At 45.8% G+C, this 23,648-nt stretch overlaps 1 protein-coding gene across 1 annotated transcript in view; it reads right to left on the bottom strand.

The window, feature by feature from the left end:
* The window catches only part of LOC149460693 (uncharacterized), a 30,942-nt gene extending 16,891 nt beyond the window's left edge, over positions 1 to 14,051 (bottom strand). Inside the window, exons 1-2 of the mRNA XM_089679373.1 lie at positions 12,640 to 14,051; positions 1,716 to 1,913 (exon numbers count right to left, since the gene is read on the bottom strand). Coding sequence (XP_089535499.1) covers positions 1,716 to 1,913; positions 12,640 to 13,950 — 1,509 coding nt within the window. The 5' untranslated portion in view covers positions 13,951 to 14,051. The remainder of the gene's footprint in view (positions 1 to 1,715; positions 1,914 to 12,639) is intronic.
* Between the last annotated feature and the right edge of the window lie 9,597 nt (positions 14,052 to 23,648).

Genomic DNA, 23,648 nt, shown 5'->3' on the forward strand with positions numbered 1-23,648 from the left:
CCCCAGATAGTAAAAACCTGACTAGAGTTCTAATCCTTCCCCACTCCATCCACAATTAATTTTTGGTCTCCATTTGTAATTTAAATCTGCTTGGCCCAGCCTACCTCTATGGTTGCACCCTGAGTAGTAGGCTGGCAACAACCCCGGACACCCCCCCCACACACACACACCCATTCACCAGGATACAAATCATTGTCATGTATTGTGTGTTAGAAGGAACAGACACCTCTGATTGTGGATGGAGGTCTGATCTGCCTTAGAAATTCGCTTTCAATGAATTTCTCCTTACCGTGAGTACCCGCAGTTGGATGCGCAGCAATCCCCCATAAAGCTGTGCGAACTTCGCTTACCGCGACTGCAGCTTAGCTCCACGATTCCTGCGCCTCCAACTGGTGTGCAAAGGTTTAGCTCTCTTGAGATGTGGGGAAATGGAGCTCCCGTGATCCAGGAATAATCAGATGACACTCCCAGGTTGGAGTGGGAATCCACTCTGGGTCTAACACCAGACTCCTGTTTTATTATCTTACAAAAACACACACCCCCGCACGGGGGCCAAGTCAATCCCCTCCCACAGAACAATGTATAGGGAGTGTCCATACACGAGAATGTCTATCTTGCTCGGAGTGTAAAGTTCCCTCTTACTAAATCCAGTTAAACCAGTTTTTCCTGCCCTCCCCCGTAAGCTCTCTTTGGAGAGCAAGTTTCCCATTATTTACATGCTATCAACTCCCAGCAGTATGTACATTGTCTGTACAAGCATCCCTTAGATTAAACAGTGCCAGTCTGTATCTGAATGGGCCCGATACGATCTTTATTAAAACACATCCATCCAGATACAGTTCAGGTCGGTAGCGGCTTGTAGAGATATACATGAGCCTACACGCGGAGTTCGCACTGCCCGGCGCCTGGCCATACGAAGTCCATGTGGTACTATGCTGCTGATATGTGGATACAGGCCCACGGCCTACCGCCGGCGGCATTCGCATCGAATGCCGTGGTGGCATACACACCAGTCTATAAACACAGATCTGCCATCTCATCCGTTACCGAGCTGAGTACTGTAATATATAGACATTGTACATGCGCATGGCCCAATTGCAGCCTTCAGAGCTTTAATTAAGCCACACGAGAGACATATGAATAACACTAATATATGACACATTTAAAGGACAACCTGTAATAGAAAATTTCCATGACAGATCTGACCCCATTTAATAAACACAACACAACTGATTCCATGTAACTCGTCTGTCCAGTCACATCACTGATATATCTTGTCTTATACAATAAAGATTGTTTAATTTGTGCCGGTGACTTTGTGCTGGGATAGTCTTGGTACTGTTGAAAAGCTAAGCGGTTATATAATGGGGATAGCTGGATCTGTGAGGTGCATTCATAGGCTTGCTGAGCAGATGTTTATACAAGATGGCTGCCGGGCCCCTCATCCAGGAAGATGTCCCTTGGTGGGGAAATATTTTCTTATCTTCCAGGATTGTCCTCAGACACTCACTCATTACTCTTCTGGCCCCAGATAATATTAACAACAGAAAAATTACTCAAAATTCACCATAGAGAGGTTTCACCCTTCTTATTGTACAAAAAAATCAACAGGTTGAGTAGTTTGAGTCCCCCTAGAAGTCCACTTCCCCCTCGTACAGGAAGATGCCGCTGAACACTGTCAGAGGCTCATCAGAATGGGACAACTTTCCGGTCACCAGGTCAATGCAGATGGTGTCACCCGCACTCAGCTGTAGAATAATACTGAAGACCCCAAGTGAGCTGGTGGTGGTCTTGTTTTCTATGAGGGGCTTCTTCTCCAGGCCTTCTGGTTGGTAGCCCTCAAAGTCCACCCTGGCAATGCCCAAGTTGGATTTGGAGAGCACAGCTTCAATCTTTTCATCTTTGTAGCCAGTCTAGATGGCACTAAAGAAGTACCTGCCTTCTACTGGGGCAGTGAAGATACCTGGGAAGAAAACGAACATGGCTAGTTTGAGAGGGGAGACCTAAGACCTAAAACCTTTATTAGAGAAAGGTGACCTGAGAACTAAAACCTTTGTGAGAGACAGGAGACCTAAGACCTATAACCTGTGTTAGAGACAGGAGACCTAAGACCTAAAACCTTTGTTAGAGACAGGAGACCTAAGACCTAAAACCTTTGTTAGAGACAGGAGACCTAAGACCTATAACCTGTGTTAGAGACAGGAGACCTGAGACCTAAAACCTTTGTTAGAGACAGGAGACCTAAGACCTAAAACCTTTGTTAGAGTCAGGAGACCTATGACCTATAACATGGTGTCCGAGAAAGGAGACCTGAGACCTAAAACCTTTGTTAGATACAGGAGACCTAAGACCTAAAACCTTTGTTAGAGACAGGAGACCTGAGCTCCTGCGTTTAGCCCCTACACTTACCCCCCCCTTCTCCCCCAGCAAGTGCAGTGTCAGTAGGTCACTATCACTTGATACATTGCACACAAAACCGCAGTGTTCGCAGAATCAGGCCTGATCTCTGTTAGCACTTGCTGGTAAATTTTGATGACTCTCATATGCAGCAGAGTGCCAGTACTAGTGCCACGCTACCTTTTGGTGATCTGGTGAGCACTAGTGGGCTAGTACATCCTGGTCTTTCACATACCTCTTAGATTGTAAGATCCCAGGATCAGGGCCCTCCTAACCCTCTTGTATTGAACTGTATTGTTGCTGTATTGTCTCCTGTTATATTGTAAAGCGCTGAGCAAGCTGTTTGCTCTATAAATCCTGTATAATAAAAATAATACCAGCACTGCAGTATGACTTGGTGACGTGGTGAGTCCCATAAGTCCAGTACAAGCCGGTGCGGTGGCGAGCACAAGTATTGTCCCGCTGCCACCAAGAATTTGCACACAGGCCTGTAGAGCCCCTAGTATCCTTCCAGATGTGCTTGCAAATCCAAATTGACAGCCCACAAATTCTGCAGCACCCGTACTTCCCCCATTCACTGCCCAACCCGGAATTCAGGTGGAAATAGCAAATTTAACTCCTCCCCTTGATTTTTGGAGCTGTTTTTCATGGAATATCTGTATGCGTTGATTGTGGATCAAAGCAATTTATATGCACAACAATTTATCGCCACCAACCCAAATTCAAACCCTGCCAGACCAGTCGCATGGAAACCCATTACGGTTTCCAAATTTACATTTTTTTGGGGCCTAACCCTCAACATGGGCATTACTAAAAGAAATGAATTGCGGTTGTATTGGTCCACAGACCCGATTCATCATATGCCGTGTTCTCTGCTGCCATGGCCAGGCATAGATATGAGAGTATAATGTGTTTTATGCATTTCAACAACAATACACTCTGTCATCCTCGGGGTGACCCTGAATTTGACCGGCTCCACAAAATTCAGCCCCTCGCAAATCACCTTAACCAAAAATTTGCAGATGTCTATACTCCCCAGCAAAACATCTGCGTTGATGAGTCCCTCATTAATTTTTCTTGGCGCCTTGCATTCAAACAATTTCTCCCCAGCAAGCGTGGCAGATATGGGGTCAAGATGTAGAAGACCTGTGAGAGGACAACAGGCTATACTTATACGTTTTGGATTTATGAGGGAAAAGATAGTCACGTGGAGCCCCCTGGATGCAAAGACTACATGGGGAGCAGTGGCAAGATAGTTTGGGACTCAGTGTCATCCTTTTTCCATATGGGGTACCACTTATGCGTGGACAATTTTTATTCAAGCGTGCCACTATTTAGACATTTGTACAATCTTGGAACTGGCGCATGTGGCACCGTGTGACCTAATGTGTGCCCACCATTAGAAGTGGGTGGATGCAGGGCAGTATATTCTAATGGTGGGCACACCACACACTTTTTCTGGCAGAGATTCCTTCTCTTTTCATTCAGTCCACAGGCTGCATACAAAAAAAAGAACATAGCATATATAACCAACAAGGACCAGAGATGTACTGGCACATCCCTGGACTTTGAATGGTTATACCAGGATGATGCCTACAGCTGCAGGCATCATCCTGTTATTGTTTTTTTCAGCCGGCAATCAACTTTCATGTAAAAGCAATCCTAATGGCTAATTAGCTGCAGGATTGCTTTTACAAGCAGCAGGATATGACGCCACCCCCCCCCCCCCCCCCGCTACCTTCCATGGCCTCAGGGCAACCTGAGAATGCAGCCAGTGTTTCTGCCAGCTGACCATAGAGCTGATTGGAGACCAGAATGGTGCCAATCATCTCTATAGTCTAAGAATTCGGAAGCTACAAGCATTTCATCACTTCAGTTTTGCAGGATATAAACAGCGCCATTTGTAAATTGGGAAAGCATCTGATCACCGATCTTGGTTTGATTAGATAATGTAAGGGCAGAGGAGATATCCAGAGTCTGATAGACCCCAGATTTCTCCCCATTGAGGTTATAGGGGATATTTGTATTCCTGTTATAGCATTAAAAGTGCTAAAAAAAAATTAAAGGGACAGTGTAAAAATAATTGAAAAAATCAAAATAACAAAATAATGAAAAAAAACCTTGCCCCCCCCCCCCCATGCACGTGCACACCTGTGTGCAGGAGCGTTGACCCTGTACTGGTATGTAAACAGCGGTTGCACCATACATGTCAGGTATCACCACAAATGTCAGATGAAGGGCAGTAATTCTAACACCAGACCTCCTCTGTAGATCTAAAATGGTAGCTTGTAAAGGCTTTTAAAACATTGCCTATGGATGTTAAAAATGTTTGCAGTTTGTCACCATTGCATGGGGCATGTGCAGTTTTAAATCATGTCATGTTTGGTATCTATTTACTCGGCATACCATCATCTTTTAGATTTTACCAAATAATTGGCCAACATATTGTGTTTTTGTGCATTAAAAGTAAAAAAAAGTGCATTTTTTTAATTTGCATTTGAATAATCATTGTGACATGAAAAAATGTAGCACCCACCATTTTATTCACTAGGGTGTCTACTTTAAACAAATATATAATGTTTGGGGTTTAAATTAATTTTCTAGCAAAAAATACAGATTTTTTTCATGTGACCAAAAAGTGTCAGAATAGGCTTGATCTTCAGGTGGTTAGAAGAGTGAGTGATGTGTGGCATAAACTTCTAATGCTGGGCATAGAATGCCCCCACCACCCAAAAATGACCCCTTTTTGGAAAGTAGACACCCCAAACTATTTGCTGAGTGGCATGTTGAATCAGTAAATGAAATAATTTTTTTACCACAAGTTTTTGGAAAATTACAAAAAAATTTTTTTTTTTACACAAAATTGTCACTTAAATGATTTACTGCTCACATGTGCCATGGGTATATGTGGAATTACACCCCAAAATACATTCTGCTACTTCTCCTAAGTATGGGGGTACCACATGTGAGACATTTTGGCAGTCTAGCCAAGTACAGGACCCCAAAATACAATAAGCACCTTTTAAAGGGATTTATTTCCACATTACACTTCCTGACTCCCTATCACAGTTTTGGAGGCCCTGAAATTCCAGGATAGCACCAAACCCCCCCAAATGACCCCTTTTTGGAAAGTAGACACCCCAAGGAATTTGATAATAAGCATGGTAAGTATTTTGCAGATCTCGTTTGTTGCCACATGTTCTTGGAAAATGAATTTTTTATATTTCAAAACCTTGTAGGAAAAAATGAGATCTGCAAAAAACTCACCATACCTATTTTTAAATTCCTTGGGGTGTCTACTTTCCAGAAAGGGGTCATTTGGGGGAGTCTGGTGCTATCCTGACATTTCACGGCCTTCAAAACTGTGATAGGTAGTGAGGAAGTGAAATGAGGAGGTTCCACACCTTTGGGATTTCAAAGCAGTCATTGGATTTCAGGCTCCTGTATGTCGCTAGGCTCCCAAAAAGTCTCACACATGTGGTACCCCCATAGTTGGTAGAAGTAGCAGAATGTATTTGGAGTGTAATTCCACATATACCCATGGCTTGTGTGACAAATATATAATTTAAGTTGCAACTTTGTGTAAAGAAAAAAATTTTTTTTCCAAAAACTTGTGGAAAAAAATAAATCTTCCATGGACTCAATATGCCTCTCAGCAGAAAGCTTAGGGTGTCTACTTTCTGAAAAGGGGTCATTTGGGGGTGTTTGTACTCCTCTGGTATTTTAGCACCTCAAGAAATGTGATGAGAAGTCAAAGTAAAAGCTGTGTAAATTCCATTATCTATCCCATAGTTTGTAGACGCTATAACTTTCACAAAGCAATCAATATACACTTATTGGGAATGTTTTTAACAAAAACATGTAGTAGAATACATTTTGGCCTAAATTTATGATGAAATTTAATTTTTTTGATATTTGTTATGACATAAATGAGAAAATATTGTTTTTATTAAAAATTTTGGTCTTTTTTTGTTTATAGAGCAGAAAATAAGAAGTGCACAGGTGATCAATGACCACTAAGGGAAAACTATTTGTGTGAAAAAAAGGATGCAAATTTCATTTACTTACACAATAATCAATAAACAGAATTCCGCACCCTATCACCTACAAAAATATCTACTATACCCAAAAGAAAAGTAAACTTTCACCCTTGAAAGTATATGTACATGTAACTAGACTCTTCTTTAAACATAGATGAATCTATCCCAATATACAATAAAATAATACAGAAATACAATTTACAATAAAATAAATAAAATAAATTGTAAATTAAAATTAATATCCCAAAAAATTATATATCAAACTAAATGTCCCAAAAAATAAATGTCCAAAATGTCTCTGTAAAGATATCTTTTCAAATTCCAAAGCAAACTCGTATCATCTTTAATCATCCAGTATGGAAATTCCAAAATTCTTTGTGAACCTCAAAAAAATAAACTTCTGATAGTGTATTACCTTTAAACTGAACATACATGTAAAATAGTGAAACCGTTTGTGTATTTGGTATATAAGAAGGGTGTATATACATTGCTACTATTTAGTTGGATTCACAGTATATGTTGATCCTTTTTAGCATTTTAATTACATGGGGATTTAGATCAGGTATGGGGGCGTGTACCTGTTAGGGGGAGTGGGGGGTCATTAAGATGGAGTTTATGTTACAGTATAGGAACACAGTTATATGTTTCTAGTATAGATGCTGTGTGATTGCAGTGTTTGTATAGGGATTGCAGTGTTTGTATAGGGATTGCAGTGTTTGTATAGGGATTGCAGTGTTTGTATAGGGATTGCAGTGTTCGTATAGGGATTGTAGTGTTTCTATAGGGATTGCAGTGTTCGTATAGGGATTGCAGTGTTCGTATAGGGATTGCAGTTCTCGTATAGGGATTGCAGTGTTCGTATAGGAATTGCAGTTCTCGTATAGGGATTGCAGTGTTCCCATAGGGATTGTAGTGCTCGTATAGGGATTGCAGTGTTCGTATAGGGATTGCAGTGTTTGTACAGGGATTGCAGTGTTCGTATAGGGATTGCAGTGTTCGTATAGGGATTGCAGTGTTCGTATAGGGATTGCAGTGTTCGTACAGGGATTGCAGTGTTCGTATAGGGATTGCAGTGTTCGTATAGGGATTGCAGTGCTCGTATAGGGATTGCAGTGTTCGTATAGGGATTGCAGTTCTCGTATAGGGATTGCAGTGTTCGTATAGGGATTGCAGTGTTCGTATAGGGATTGCAGTTCTCGTATAGGGATTGCAGTTCTCGTATAGGGATTGCAGTGTTCCTATAGGGATTGCAGTGTTCGTATAGGGATTGCAGTTCTCGTATAGGGATTGCAGTTCTCGTATAGGGATTGCAGTGTTCGTATAGGGATTGCAGTGCTCGTATAGGGATTGCAGTGTTCATACAGGGATTGCAGTGTTCGTATAGGGATTGCAGTGCTCGTATAGGGATTGCAGTGCTCGTATAGGGATTGTAGTGCTCGTATAGGGATTGCAGTGCTCGTATAGGGATTGCAGTGTTCGTATAGGGATTGTAGTGCTCGTATAGGGATTGCAGTGCTCGTATAGGGATTGCAGTGTTCGTATAGGAATTGCAGTGCTCGTATAGGGATTGCAGTGTTTGTATAGGGATTGCAGTGCTCGTATAGGGATTGCAGTGCTCATATAGGGAATGGGAATAAAGATATACATGCCACCATTTTTCCATATAGTAAGATGGCGGTATCGATTTCCTGCCCATGATGTGGGACAGAATATAAGGAACCACCACTCAGACATCTTGATCCCTTGTGAAAAAGTCCAGGAAGTGATGAAACGCGTCGGGACAAGTGACGTCTCATGCACTCACGCAAAACCGGAAGTGTGGTGGTGGCCATTTTGGAAGTGGGAACATGCGGTTCTCTATACATAGGACTACACCTGAGCTGTTCTGAATGCTGGAAGTTGATATTCTTCAATTGTAATGTAAGATATTCAATAAATATTGACTTCTGTTACTATATAGCGCTGATTGTCTCCTATCTCACCTGATGAGGAATATGGAAGAGTGCCAACAGGAACATTAGGAAGCCTGGAGAGTGCGACTATCCCCTGAAAGCCTGGGATTTATTTCCAGAGGGGAATGATCCATTGTTGCCCCAGTTGGAGGAGAGCACTTTATTGTTCACTATTATTGAGTTTGTAGTGCTCACTATTAGAGATTTGGGTTATTCTCCATCCTCACTATTTGGAGGTGATCACGTTTCATCGTTTGGACTTGGAATGGTCACTCTTCTGATTCTTGTCACGAGTGTATTTACATATTCAGAGATTGATATATTGGTAGAGGAATTGTTTTTCACGTGTGAGCTCACGTTATGCAGTTGGCATGATACACGGTTCTTTCACTATTTTACATGTATGTTCAGTTTAAAGGTAATACACGATCAGAAGTTTATTTTTTTGAGGTTCAAAGAGAATTTTGGAATTTCCATACTGGATGATTAAAGATGATACGAGTTTGATTTGGAATTGGGACATTTAGTTTGATATATAATATTTTAGTTTTTTTATTTTATTTTATTGTATATTGGGATAGATTCATCTATGTTTAAAGAAGAGTTTAGTTACATGTTCATTTATGTACCGTATTGCATGACCGCGCAATTGTCAGTAACACAAGTGCAGTGCTGTATAGCAAAAAAATGGCGTAAATTCCATTATCTCTCCCATAGTTTGTAGACGCTATAACTATCACACAAAGCAATCAATATACACTTATTGGGATGTTTTACCAAAAACATGGAGCAGAATACATTTTGGCCTAAATTTATGACTAACTTTGAGTTTATATATTTTTATATAGTTTATATATTTTTTATAGCCAAAAGTAAAAAATATTGTTTTTTTTTTCAAAATTTTTGGTCTTTTTTTGTTTATAGCGCAAAAAATAAAAAGCGCACAGGTGATCAAATACCTCCGAAAGAAAGCTCTATTTGTGTGAAAAAAAGGACATAAATTTAATTTGGGTGCAGCATTGCATGACCGCACAATTATCCGTTGAATTAGTAGAGCGCCAGAGGTCTGGTTAAGAAGGGGGGTAAATCCTCAGGATGGCGAGGGGTTAAACTGGGTCCTAGTGCCTGCCGGTGCCGTCATTGGTGACAGGCGCGCCTGGGTCATATTGCCTGCCGGTGCCGTCATTGGTGACAGGTGCGCCTGGGTCATATTGCCTGCCGGTGCCGTCATTGGTGACAGGTGAGCCTGGGTCATATTGCCTGCCGGTGCCGTCATTGGTGACAGGTGCGTCTGGGTCATATTGCCTGCCGGTGCCGTCATTGGTGGAAGGCGCTGCTGGGTCCTAGTGCCTGCCGGTGCCATCATTGGTGACAGGCGCGCCTGGGTCATATTGCCTGCCGGTGCCGTCATTGGTGACAGGTGCGCCTGGGTCATATTGCCTGCTGGTGCCGTCATTGGTGACAGGTGAGCCTGGGTCATATTGCCTGCCGGTGCCGTCATTGGTGACAGGTGCGTCTGGGTCATATTGCCTGCCGGTGCCGTCATTGGTGGAAGGCGCTGCTGGGTCCTAGTGCCTGCCGGTGCCATCATTGGTGACAGGCGCGCCTGGGTCATATTGCCTGCCGGTGCCGTCATTGGTGACAGGTGCCCCTGGGTCATATTGCCTGCCGGTGCCGTCATTGGTGGAAGGTACTACTGGGTCCTAGTGCCTGCCAGTGCTGTCAATTGTGATAGGCGCGCCTGAGTCCTAGTGCCTGCCGGTGCCATCATTGGTGACAGGCACACCCGGGTCCTAGTGCCTGCCGGTGCCGTCATTGATGACAGGCGCACCCGGGTCATATTGGCTGCCGGTGCCATCATTGGTGACAGGCGCGCCTGGGTTCTAGTGCCCGCCAGTGCCATCATTGGTGACAAGCGCGCCTGGGTCATATTGCCTGCCGGTGCCGTCATTGGTGACAGGCGCGCCTGGGTCATATTGCCTGCTGGTGCCGTCATTGGTGACATGTGCGCCTGGGTCATATTGCCTGCCGGTGCCGTCATTGGTGGCAGGCGCTACTGGGTCCTAGTGCTTGCCAGTGCTGTCAATTGTGATAGGCGCACCCGGGTCCTAGTGCCTGCCGGTGCCGTCATTGGTGATAGGCGCACCCGGGTCCTAGTGCCTGCCGGTGCCGTCATTGGTGATAGGCGCACCCGGGTCCTAGTGCCTGCCGGTGCCGTCATTGATGACAGGCGCACCCGGGTCATATTGTCTGCCGGTGCCGTCATTGGTGACAGGCGCGCCTGGGTCCTAGTGCCTGCCGGTGCCATCATTGGTGACAGGCGCGCCTGGGTCATATTGCCTGCTGGTGCCGTCATTGGTGACAGGCACGCCTGGGTCCTAGTGCCTGCCGGTGCCATCATTGGTGACAGGCGCACCTGGGTCATATTGCCTGCTGGTGCCGTCATTGGTGACAGGCACGCCTGGGTCCTAGTGCCTGCCGGTGCCATCATTGGTGACAGGCGCGCCTGGGTCCTAGTGCCTGCCGGTGCCATCATTGGTGACAGGCGTGCCTGGGTCCTACTGCCCACCTGCCTGTATGTCTTGTCAGATTCGTGCGTCATGGCGATCTTCTCATTCCTGGACAGAAACAATGGCCGTGAAATGACAGAGCTGAATCCTTTAAGGCCCCGTGGGTGTCTGCCATCCGGTCCAGGGGCTTTATTCAGTCTAAATATTTCTGGATCATATCAACTGTGAGCCAATGTGGATCATCTGGGGGGGTGTCAGTACCACCCCCCATTATGGACAAGAGCCCCCCCATGCTCCTTTGTATACACAGAGCTGAAGAAGGGATTTCATACATTGTCCTTCTCTTTGTCCCCCCCCCCCCCTAGATGGTTCTGTAAAGGGCCTACATGCTGGGACCAGACCTTTCTACTATTCATATATTGGAGGAATGTTTTGGGGTCGTCCTAATATCTTTCTGTCGTTTGTTTTCAGTTTTTGTGCCTTTATTTCCTTTTTGCATCTTCTGTTCTATTCTTTGTAATGTGTAAACGATGATCGCGTTCCTTCATTGTTATATTTAATAAAAGCTCTTTTCTTATTATCTATCTCTTTTGTAACTTTGGCCGTAAGCCACATAGGTTGGATTTGTAGCCTTTTATACTTGTTGCCCATGGGAATATATTTTGCAGTGTGGTCACATACAGTCTTTGGGAAGAACTCCCATTTCTGTGTTGTGTTCATCGATGCCAATATTCCCTCCCAGTCTAAGTCTTGGAGAGCAGCTCTCAGCTTTGGAAAATTAGCTCTCTTAAAATTGAGCATTTTTATTTTTCCTGTGCTTACTGTTTATAGCTAACAATAAATGAAATCATGTTGTGGTCACTGCTACCCAGATGTTATTTTATATGGACATTCATAATAAGCTCTGCATGGTTGAAGATGACCAGGTCCAGCAGAGCATCATTCCTAGTTGGGGCCTCTATGAACTGGACCATAAAATTGTCCTGTAGTAGGTTTATACATTTTTGGCCTTTAACTGTTCCTGCAGTACCATTACTCCAGTCAATTTCCGGGTCGTTACCATCCCCCATTATTATCACTGTCCCAGCCCTTTCCATCTGTGGGAGGAGCTGAGTCTCCACCTCCTCATTAACACTGGGAGGCCTATAACAAACTCCAATGATGACCTTTGTAGTACCGCCCCCCCATGTGCAGCTCCACCCATAATACTTCAGCCTCATCACACTCTCCATCAACTAGGTCCTCTTTCACACTCGCTCTGAGATCACTTCTCACATAGAGACAGACACCACCACCTTTCCTATTACCCCGTCTCTCCGAAAGAGAACCTAGCCAGGAATATGAATGGCCCAGTCATGTGAGGAATGAAGCCAAGATTCAGCAATACCAATTCAGTCCTAGTTCTCTTCATGCACCAAACCTTCCAACTCACCTATTGTGCTGGGCACACTTCTGGCATTGGGGAACAAACACTTTCATTCGCCGACACCTTGTTCATTCGCCGACACCTTGTTCATTCGCCGACACCTTGTTCACATGGATTTTTTATTTGCATACAAATGGTACCAATTGCACTGGTTGTTTGTAACATGGGAACCTTCTTATCATCTACCATAGCCCTCCCCCCATCTTTCCCCATTCCACCCCCCATTAAGTATTGACCCATCTGATCTGTCTACCCCGTTATAATACCTGATGTACAGGAAGACAGGACTTCAGTGAGGAACATTTCCCTCACTCAGGACCGGAAAGTGGCTTCTCCCCTGTGTGAGATCTGTGATGTATGTAAACACTGGACTTCTGTGAAAAGCATTTCCCGCACTCAGGACAAGAATACGGCTTCTCCCCAGTGTGAGATCTCTGATGTCTGTTAATATGGGATTTAACTGAAAAACATTTCCCACACATAGGACAGGAATACGGCTTCTCTCCCGTGTGAGATCTCTGATGTGTGTAAAGACTGGACTTCACTGAAAAACATTTCCCACACTCAGGACAAGAATATGGTTTCTCCCCAGTGTGAGATCTCTGATGTGTGTTAAAATAGGACTTAACTGAAAAACATTTCCCACACTCAGGACAGGAATACGGCTTCTCTCCCGTGTGAGATCTCTGATGTGCGTAAAGACTGGACTTCACTGAAAAACATTTCCCACACTCAGGGCAGGAATACGGCTTCTCTCCTGTGTGAGATCTTTGATGTATGTAAAGACTAGACTTCAATGAAAAACATTTCCCACACTCAGGACAGAAATGTGGCTTCTCCCCTGTGTGAGATCTCTGATGATAATCAAGTTTGGACTTCAGTGAAAACCATTTCCCGCACTCAGAACAAGAATACAGCTTCTCCCCTGTGTGAGATCTCTGATGACTTTTAAAATGGGACTTAACTGAAAAACATTTCCCACACTCAGGACAGGAATATGGCTTCTCTCCCGTGTGAGATCTCTGATGTGTGTAAAGATTGGACTTCAATGAAAAACATTTCCCACACTCAGGACAGGAATACGGCTTCTCCCCTGTGTGAGATCTTTGATGTGTGTAAAGATTGGACTTCACTGAAAAACATTTCCCACACTCAGGACAGGAATACGGCTTCTCCCCTGTGTGAGATCTCTGATGTGTGGAAAGACTGACCTTCTCTGAAAAACATTTCCCGCACTCAGGACAGGAATACGGCTTCTCCCCTGTGTGAGTTCTTTGATGTGTGTAAAGATTGGACTTCTCTGAAAAACATTTCCCGCACTCAGAACAGGAATGTGGCTTCTCCCCTGTATGAAATCTTTTATGCCCATTCAGACCAGATTTAGACTGGAAACCCTTCCCGCACTCTGTACAGGAGAACCTCTTCCCTGTTGGAAGGCCGGCCCGGTCCCGCACAGTCTGAGGTTCCTCAGGATACAAGGAATCCGATGGTCCATCTACACTGGGTGGTGCCGGATGGACATTGGAGGGAGCCGGGTTTTCTCCTGGACTATACTGTGTGATGTCCTCATCTTCTACTTTCCAGTCTGGAGACAAAGTGAGACAATCCTCGGAGGTTTTCCTCATCTCCCGGCCATGGACTAAAATACAAAGACAGAGGATTACTAGACAGGAGCTGATTGGTTCCCCCAAACCAGGACTCCGCCCACATCAGGCAGCTTGATCTCTGAGGAGTTTACAATTCCACCCTCAAGGGAACTAGGAAATGGCTCCTCTGATCTCCTACCAGGTCATTTCTTTATTCATGGACCTTAGTCAGAGAGTGAGGAAACAACCAGAACTGTCTTTTATAGGAGGGACAGTGATGAGGGGATTATAGGACGAGGGTCCCCACCCCCTCTATCACTCATCGCCATCTTCCCAACACAAGAAGTACTGCACTTCCTTATTTAGTCCATGATTTAGTCATGAAGAACAGCGGGGCTGAGCCCCACCAGAGGTCAGAGAGTGAGGATGGGGGGAGAACAACCAAGATGAAGACTGGACTGATCCTGAAGACCACCATCATTGGGGTATTGACTCCTCCCTCATTATCACTTTCTGTTTAAGGGTCCAAAGTTGGAGGATGTGATCACATTATTATCACCATGTAAAAGTCTGTGCTCCAATCACATCATCCGATATAAAATGTCCAGCTGGGAGGAAATGGGTGTAACAAAAGAGAATCTATATTATGTGTATATATAGCAGTGGGGGGAGAGCAGAAGTCAGGAGTATGTAATGTACAACATAGAGTATATAGTGCAGGGGTCAGGAGTATGTAATGTACAACATAGAGTATATAGTGCAGGGGTCAGGAGTATGTAATGTACAACATATAGTATATAGTGCAGGGGTCAGGCGTATATAATGTACAACAGAGTATATAGTGCAGGGGTCAGGAGTATGTAATGTACAACATAGAGTATATAGTGCAGGGGACAGGAGTATGTAATGTACAACATAGAGTATATAGTGCAGGGGTCAGGAGTATGTAATGTACAACAGAGTATATAGTGCAGGGGTCAGGAGTATGTAATGTACAACATGGAGTATATAGTGCAGGGGTCAGGAGTATGTAATGTAAAATATAGAGTATATAGTGCAGGGGTCAGGAATATGTAATGTACAACATAGAGTATATAGTGCAGGGGTCAGGAGTATGTAATGTACAACATAGAGTATATAGTGCAGGGGTCAGGAGTATGGAATGTACAATATACATTATACAGTGTAAGGGTCAGAACTCATAATATTGGTATTCAGTAATCAGTGGAAGATTAAATGTTTACTGTAGACAAGTTGCAGAGATCCCACACCGCTGCCTCCCATCTCCTGAGACTGCACTCAGTGACTTGGGTCTGAGACACTACAGACATATCCCTCCACACGGCACAGCCAGCAGATAACAGAACAAGTAACCCTGGGAGAATTGTTCTGTCAGAGATCTTGCTGGACTCATAGACATCTATGGTGAAAATCAACATTTTGCTGCCAGCTGAACCCCAGAACCTCCATAAATCCAGTCTAGATACATAAATTGTGTCTGCAGCACAGAGAAGGAAGATTATCCGAGAGAAATCCAGGAATACAGGACGGGGAACACAGCTCAGGAAAGTGACCAGGGGATTACAGGCTGATATCACCCAGTCCCCGCCCTACTCTGGACCAATCAGTGAGCAGTATGGGTGGAGGAATGGATTTAGTGTTCATGACCCACCTGTGCTGATCTCTGTAGGAGTGTCCTCCTCTATAAATGTCCCCGTTATTCCATCCTCCTCCATAGACTGCTGATCATCCCTCACATACGCCTCTTCTTCTTCTGCTTTCACCTCAAATTCTATATCGATTGGATCTCCACTCTAAATCAAGGAAATGAGAGAAAATATCATCTGTAAAATATAAGGTCACATAAAAAAACTCCATGTTCTAGATGCTCCATCCCACCAACCTTGCAATGGTGAGGGATGGTGTGACCTTCCTGTGTGGAATCCCGGGAATACAGAGGACGGGGACATCTCTCTGGTGGGTTCCTGGTATTAGGTGGCTCCATCATATCCTTGTGTCCTTCTGAAAACTCCTCCATCACTCCATACTCCTCATCCTCCTCTTTAAATTCTTCCTTAACAACAATATTATAATCCCCGAGGTTTCCACTCTGAATATATAATAAAAATGACATCAATGGTAACAATGCAGATAATGTACAGATCCTAATGATACTATCAGTGATTGTTCCTCATCTACCTGATGATGGGGAGGGATGGTGTGACCTTCCTGTGTGGAATCCCGGGAATCCAGAGGACGGGGACATCTCTCTGGTGGGTTCCCATGACTGGATCCATCTGTAGGAAACACACACACTGACTGAATCCATTGTTTCTATGTGTTTATCAGATGATGGGGGATCTAGGTGGATCCTCCGTACTGCTCTCTCCTTTACAATAAAGTCTCCTCTTACCCGGTGATGTGAGGGGCGGCTGATTGTCCATCATGACGTCCTTGTAGAGATCCTTGTGTCCTTCTAAATATTGATGTGTATCATCATCTGCTGGAGATAAAAGACATCATAGTGACAATGGAGGAAGAGGACGGACATGACTACGGAGGAAGAGGACGGACAGGACTATAGACAAAGAGGATGGACATGACTATGGACGAAGAGGACGGACATGACGGGGGGCTACTGGGTGTAAATAGAACATAACATCTTATTACCGTTTTATGACTGTAGCCTGTGTCTGGTCTGTGTTTGAGAATCATCCCCCCCATTCATGTGATCCTTATCAGTTCCTAATTGGGGTGGAGATGAGTGCTCATTGGGCCATCTCCCTATAAATTTAGATCAGCTAATGGAAGATCACTGATGGGGGGCACAGGCACTGATGGGGGAAGATCACTGATGGGGGGCACAGTCACTGATGGGGGAAGATCACTGATGGGGTGGCTGCTTTTGAGTGAGTTCTGCGTTGATGGAGTGCTAAGAAGCAGTTGAACTCAAGCAGCAGGAAGATACAACAAGAAACTCTCCTGCATGCTGGACAGACTGCAAGCAAACACCCCGGGAAACATCTCCTACAAGTCTGAGTCCCACTCCGTGTGCCTTTCATATTTCCCCTCTACGCCTCCTTCTCATATTACTTTCCTGTGTTCCAAAAATCTCACCCCTCTGCTCCACCCCAGAACTTGTACATCTCCCCCTCACTGCTACCAACTCCCTACTACTGCTCTCATCACCTCCTGCTGATACTTCACTCTCCTGCTGACCCAAACACCAGGACTGGAAGACATGTGCGCTCATGTACATCCCGCTCCCATGTTACTTTCTGCACCCTCCTTCTCCTAACCTCTGGGGATATCTCCCCAAACCCTGGTCCTCCACTATCTCACCCCCACACCAGGCACCCTCCTTCTTCTCCTATCCTCTGGGGATATCTCCCCAAACTCTGGTCCTCCAGTATTTCACCCCCACATCAGGCATCCTCCTTCTTCTCCTAACCTCTGGGGATATCTCCCCAAACCCTGGTCCTCCAGTATTTCACCCCCACATCAGGCATCCTCCTTCTTCTCCTAACCTCTGGGGATATCTCCCCAAACCCTGGTCCTCCAGTAATTCACCCCCACACCAGGCATCCTCTTTCCTCCAGGAATAGCTGCAATCCCCTCAATTTAATATCAGTCCCCGTGCTCACAAAAACCACCCTCCCTTTTTCATGTGTGCTCTGGAATGCCCACTCTGTCTGTAATAATCTCACCTCTGTCCATGACCTTTTTGTCTCCCGCTCCCTTAACATACTAGCAATTACAGAAACCTGACTCCAAGCAGCAGATTCTGCTTCCCCCGCAGCACTTCCCTATGGAGGCCTCATCTGGACCCACTCACCCAGACCCAGTGGTCAGAAAGGTGGTGGGGTTGGTTTGCTTCTATCCCCACTGAGCACCTTTCAAGTCCTCCCTAACCCTCCCTCTCTATCCTTCTCTTCTTTCCAGACTCACTGCATCCGGCTGTTTTCTCCCATTTCTCTGAGGATTGCAGTGATCTATCGGCCTCCTGCACCCGTGTCCCGCTTTCTTGATGATTTCTCCACCTGGGTACCCTACTTTCTGTCCTCTAAACTACAAAACTATCATTCTCAGAGATTTTACCATCCCTATTAATGTCAACAACCCGGCTACATCCCAACTCTGCTACATAACCTCATCTTTTGCATTAGCACAATGTATACCGTCCTCCACTCACTCTGATGGGAATACATTAGACCTTGTTTTCTCCCATCTTTGCACTCCCTACAACCTCACAAACACCCCCTTTCCTCTCTCTGATCACAATCTCATCACCTTCACAGTCTCCTCATCTTCAAACACCTATCCCTCCAAGCAGCAAACAATTACCCGCAGAAACCTTCACAACTTGAACCCGGCTCCTTTCCACTCTGCAACTGACCAACTCTATGACAGAATCTCTCCCCTGTCCTGCCCTGACCTGGCCACTGCTGTCTACAACAGTTTGCTCTCATTCACATTAGACTGACTTGCTCCTCTAACAACACGAAGCATCAAGCCCATCAGACCATTACATCCGTGGCAGACTGACCACACCAGAAATGATTGTTGGAGTGATTGTGGCATAAAACCAAATCTCAGCAAGCATTCACCCGATATAAATCTGCTTTCTTCACATACAATTCCTCCCTCCATGCTGCCAAACAAGACGACTTTGTCGCTCTCATCAATACCTTGTCATCCAGTCCTCGTTGTCTCTTCTCTACTTTTAACTCTCTACTTTCTCCACCTCCACCCAGTACCTCACTCACTGCTCATGAGATTGCAAATCATTTCAAAAACAAGATTGATGCAATCTGTAGGGACATCGCCACTGCACAGACATCCATCCCACTTAGCATACCTTATACTAAACCTCCCTCAACACTTTCCTCTTCTGACCTCGCTACTACTGAAGAGGTCACTAAGGTTTTCTCATAAGCCCGTCTCAGCACCTGCCCCCTGGATTCTGTCCCCTCACAACTACTACTGTCACCCTCTTTTCCATCCTATGCTCCCTCACTCACATCTTCAATCTCTCCCTCTCTACTGGTGCCTTCCCCTCCCCTCTAAAGCATGCGCACATCACTCCCATACTTAACAAGCCCTCCCTGGACCCCACCAACCTGAACAACTTAAGACCCATCTCCCTGATGCCATTTACCTCTAAACTCCTAGAACGTTTAGTCTACAATCACCTGAGCTCCTCCCTCACCGACAACAACCTTCTTCACCCTTTACAGTCTGGCTTTCCCTCACTACACTCCACTGAAACTGCCCTACTAAAACTCACTGATGATCTACAGTCTGCTAAAACCAATGGCCACTACTTCGTACTGATCCCAACCGATGGCCACTACTCCGCACTCACCCCAGCCGATGGCCACTACTCCGCACTCACCCCAGCCGATGGCCACTACTCCGCACTCACCCCAGCCGATGGCCACTACTCCGCACTCACCCCAGCCGATGGCCACTACTCCGCACTCATCCCAGCCGATGGCCACTACTCCGCACTCATCCCAGCCGATGGCCACTACTCCGCACTCATCCCAGCCGATGGCCACTACTCCGCACTCATCCCAACCGATGGCCACTACTCCGCACTCATCCCAACCGATGGCCACTACTCCGCACTCATCCCAACCGATGGCCACTACTCCGCACTCATCCCAACCGATGGCCACTACTCCGCACTCATCTCAACCGATGGCCACTACTCCGCACTCATCCCAACCGATGGCCACTACTCCGCACTCATCCCAATGGCCACTACTTGGTACTCATCCCAAACGATGGCCACTACTCGGTACTCATCCCAAACGATGGCCACTACTCCGTACTCATCCCGAACGATGGCCACTACTCCGTACTCATCCCAACCGATGGCCACTACTCCGTACTCATCCCAGCTAATGGCCACTACTCCATACTCATCCCAACCAATGGCCACTACTCCGTACTCTTACTACTTGACCCCCTCCTCCTCAAAAAACTACATTCTCTTGGCTTCCGAGACTCTGCTCTCTCCTGGTTCTCCTCCTACCTATTGCAGAGCTCCTTCAGTGTTACCGATAACTCTGCCTCCTCCTCTTCACTCCCTCTCTCTGTAGGGGTCCCTCAAGGCTCTGTCCTTGGACCCCTTCTCTTCTTCATCTACACCTCCTCCCTTGGTCACTTGATAAACTCCCACAGCTTTAAGTACCATCTCTATGCTGATGACACACAAATCTATCTTTCTACCCCTTACCTCGCGCCTTCAGTCTCCTCCTCACCTCACCCCTTCAGTCTCCTCACCTCACCCCTCCCCTTCAGTCTCCTCTCGCATTACTAACCTACTAGGTGACATATCGGCATGGATGTCACTCCACTTCCTCAAACTCAATCTTTCCAAAACTGAGCTCTTAGTATTCCCTCCAGCCCGTGCCCCCTCCCCTAACTTCTCCATCAAGATCAATAATACAATCATCAGTCCCTCCCCTCATGCCAGGGTACTAGGTGTAATCCTAGACTCCCATCTGTCCTTTCAGTCCCAAATCCAATCACTGTCCAAATCTTGCAGACTTCACCTCCCCAACATCTCCAAGATACGCCCATTCCTAATCTCAGAAAACACTAAGCAACTTATTCCCTCCCTTGTTATCTCGCCTTGACTATTGTAACTCCCTCCTCATTGTCAACCTCATCGCAGGCTATCCCTTCTTCAGTCTTTCATGAATGCTGCTGCCAGACTCATCCACCTTACTAACCGTTGTGTATCTGCCACCCCTCTCTGCCAATCCCTCCACTGGCCTCTACTCAGTGTCCTCTACCCCTCTGTGCCAATCCCTCCACTGGCCTCCACTCGGTGTCCTCCCCCCCTCTCTGCCAATCCCTCCACTGGCCTCCATTCAGTGTCCTCCACCCCTCTCTGCCAATCCCTCCACTGCTCTCCATTCAGTGTCCTCCATCCCTCTCTGCCAATCCCTCCACTGGCCTCCATTCAGTGTCCTCCACCCCTCTCTGCCAATTCCTCCACTGGCCTCCATTCAGTGTCCTCCATCCCTCTCTGCCAATCCCTCCACTGGCCTCCACTCAGTGTCCTCCACACCTCTCTGACAATCCCTCCACTGGCTTCCCTTTGCCCAACGGAGAAAATTCAAAACACTAACAATAACATATAAAGCCATTTATAACTTTGCCCCAAAGTACATCACTGATCTTGTCTCTAAATATCACCCAAACCGTCCTCTCCGCTCCTCGCAAGACCTACTCTCTAGCTCCCTTGTCTCCTCCTCCATGCTCGTCTCCAGGACTTCTCCAGAGCTTCCCCCATCCTCTGGAACTCTCTACTCCAATTTATCAGACTATCGCCTACTCTGTTCACTTTTAGGTGATCTCTGAAAACCTATCTCTTCAGGGAAGCCTATCCTGCCCTCAGCTAATACTGGAATCTTCTACTCCTCCTACCAGTCCATCCCCCACAGTTATTACCTTTTGTACCACTAGCCCCTCCCTCCTAGATTGTAAGCTCCCAGGATCAGGGCCCTCCTAACCCTCTTGTATTGATCTGTATTGTTGTTGTATTGTCTCCCGTTATATTGTAAAGCGCTGAGCAAACTGTTGGCGCCATAAATCCTGTATAATAATAATTACCTCCTCTACTGCCACGTCCAGCAACCTCTCCGATCTCCTTCAGACCAAAGGGAACGTTTTATCTTTATTCCAGATCACTTCCTGTCTGTTCCTGACATCACTTCCTGTTCATATTCCATAGAGAAGTCCTGTCTGGGTAGTAGAAATGAGATCACCATCTTGTGGAGTTCAGATGAACTGCAGCCCCGAGAAATGTCCCCTAATAACCATTCCTGCATTGTATCTACCTTACAGAGATATCAGGGAAGTTCAAAAAGAACTAAAAAATGTAAGAAACAATAAACCTAACTCTTATGCAACAAACTGTTTAAAAAAGATATTTTACTACAGATAGAAAAGTCTTAAAGACACAGAACACAAGATAAAAACAAAATGCATAATAAAACAGAGACCTCTAAAATCTGACACACTACCCATAATGTCCCTCCTTCTGTCAGGGCTCCCGGGTATGACCAGAGGTGTGTGACTGACGCAGGGAAACGCAGACTTCAGATATATTATAAACAATATAATTTATTAACACTAACAATACAAACATAAACGCAGTGCAATACTAAAACATAACACAGTGCAAACGAACCAAACCAACCACCCACAGATGACAGTACATATAATGCAAGCGTCGTCAGGCAGGCCGGGTCAATAACAATCGGGCAGGTAGGTACAGGGGGAGCAAGCGGAGAATGGTCGGGGTCACAAGCCAGGTTCAGCAGGTAGCGGGCAGCATGGTACAGAGGGTCAGGCAGAGGAGAATGGTCAGACAAGCCAGGGATCAGAGCAGGGTCAGCAACGAATCAGACAGGAACAGGGAGCAGGAACAGGATACAGGGCCCAGGAAAACACACACCAAGGCCGAGTCTGCAGGTCTGGCCATCCCTTAAATACACCAGTATAATCAGTTCCAGGTGTTTGACTGGCTGCAAGGTTGAGTTTCTGATTGCTGGGAGCACCCGCTGGCCAGCCCTGGTACTGCAGCTCATAAGGCAGGTGAGTCCCACCATTGCTGGCCAGTCCATTCCTGACACCTTCATATCAGAGAGAGACAGACTACCCAGAATGTACCATACTTCATATCAGAGAGAGAGAGACTACCCAGAATGTCCCGTCCTTCATATCAGAGAGAGACAGACTACCTAGAATGTCCCGTCCTTCATATCAGAGAATGAGACAGACTACCCAGAAAGTCCCATCCTTCATATCAGAGAACGAGACAGACTACCCAGAAAGTCCCATCCTTCATATCAGAGAACGAGACAGCCTACCCAGAATGTCCCGTCCTTCATATCAGAGAACGATACAGACTACCCAGAATGTCCCGTCCTTCATATCAGAGAACGATACAGACTACCCAGAATGTCTCGTCCTTCATATCAGAGACCAAGACAGGCTACCCAGAATGTCCCATCCTTCATATTAGAGACCAAGACAGGCTACCCAGAATGTCCCATCCTTCATATCAGAGAATGAGACAGACTACCCAGAGTGTCCCCTCCGTCATATCAGAGACAGAGACAAACTGCCCAGAATCTCCCATCCTTCATATCAGAGAGAGATAGACTACCCAGAATGTCCCGTCCTTCATATCAGAGAGAGACAGACTACCTAGAATGTCCCGTCCTTCATATCAGAGAATGAGACAGACTACCCAGAAAGTCCCATCCTTCATATCAGAGAACGAGACAGACTACCCAGAAAGTCCCATCCTTCATATCAGAGAACGAGACAGCCTACCCAGAATGTCCCGTCCTTCATATCAGAGAACGATACAGACTACCCAGAATGTCCCGTCCTTCATATCAGAGAACGATACAGACTACCCAGAATGTCCCGTCCTTCATATCAGAGACCGAGACAGGCTACCCAGAATGTCCCATCCTTCATATTAGAGACCAAGACAGGCTACCCAGAATGTCCCATCCTTCATATCAGAGAATGAGACAGACTACCCAGAGTGTCCCCTCCGTCATATCAGAGACAGAGACAAACTGCCCAGAATCTCCCATCCTTCATATCAGAGAGAGATAGACTACCCAGAATGTCCCAACCTTCATATCAGAGAGAGACAGACTACCCAGAACATCTTGTCCTTCATATCAGAGAGAGACAGA

The sequence above is a fragment of the Staurois parvus genome, unplaced genomic scaffold, assembly GCF_062004578.1.
Source record: "Staurois parvus isolate SC_StPar_1 unplaced genomic scaffold, SC_StPar_1.0 ptg000222l, whole genome shotgun sequence".
Lineage (NCBI taxonomy): Eukaryota > Metazoa > Chordata > Amphibia > Anura > Ranidae > Staurois > Staurois parvus.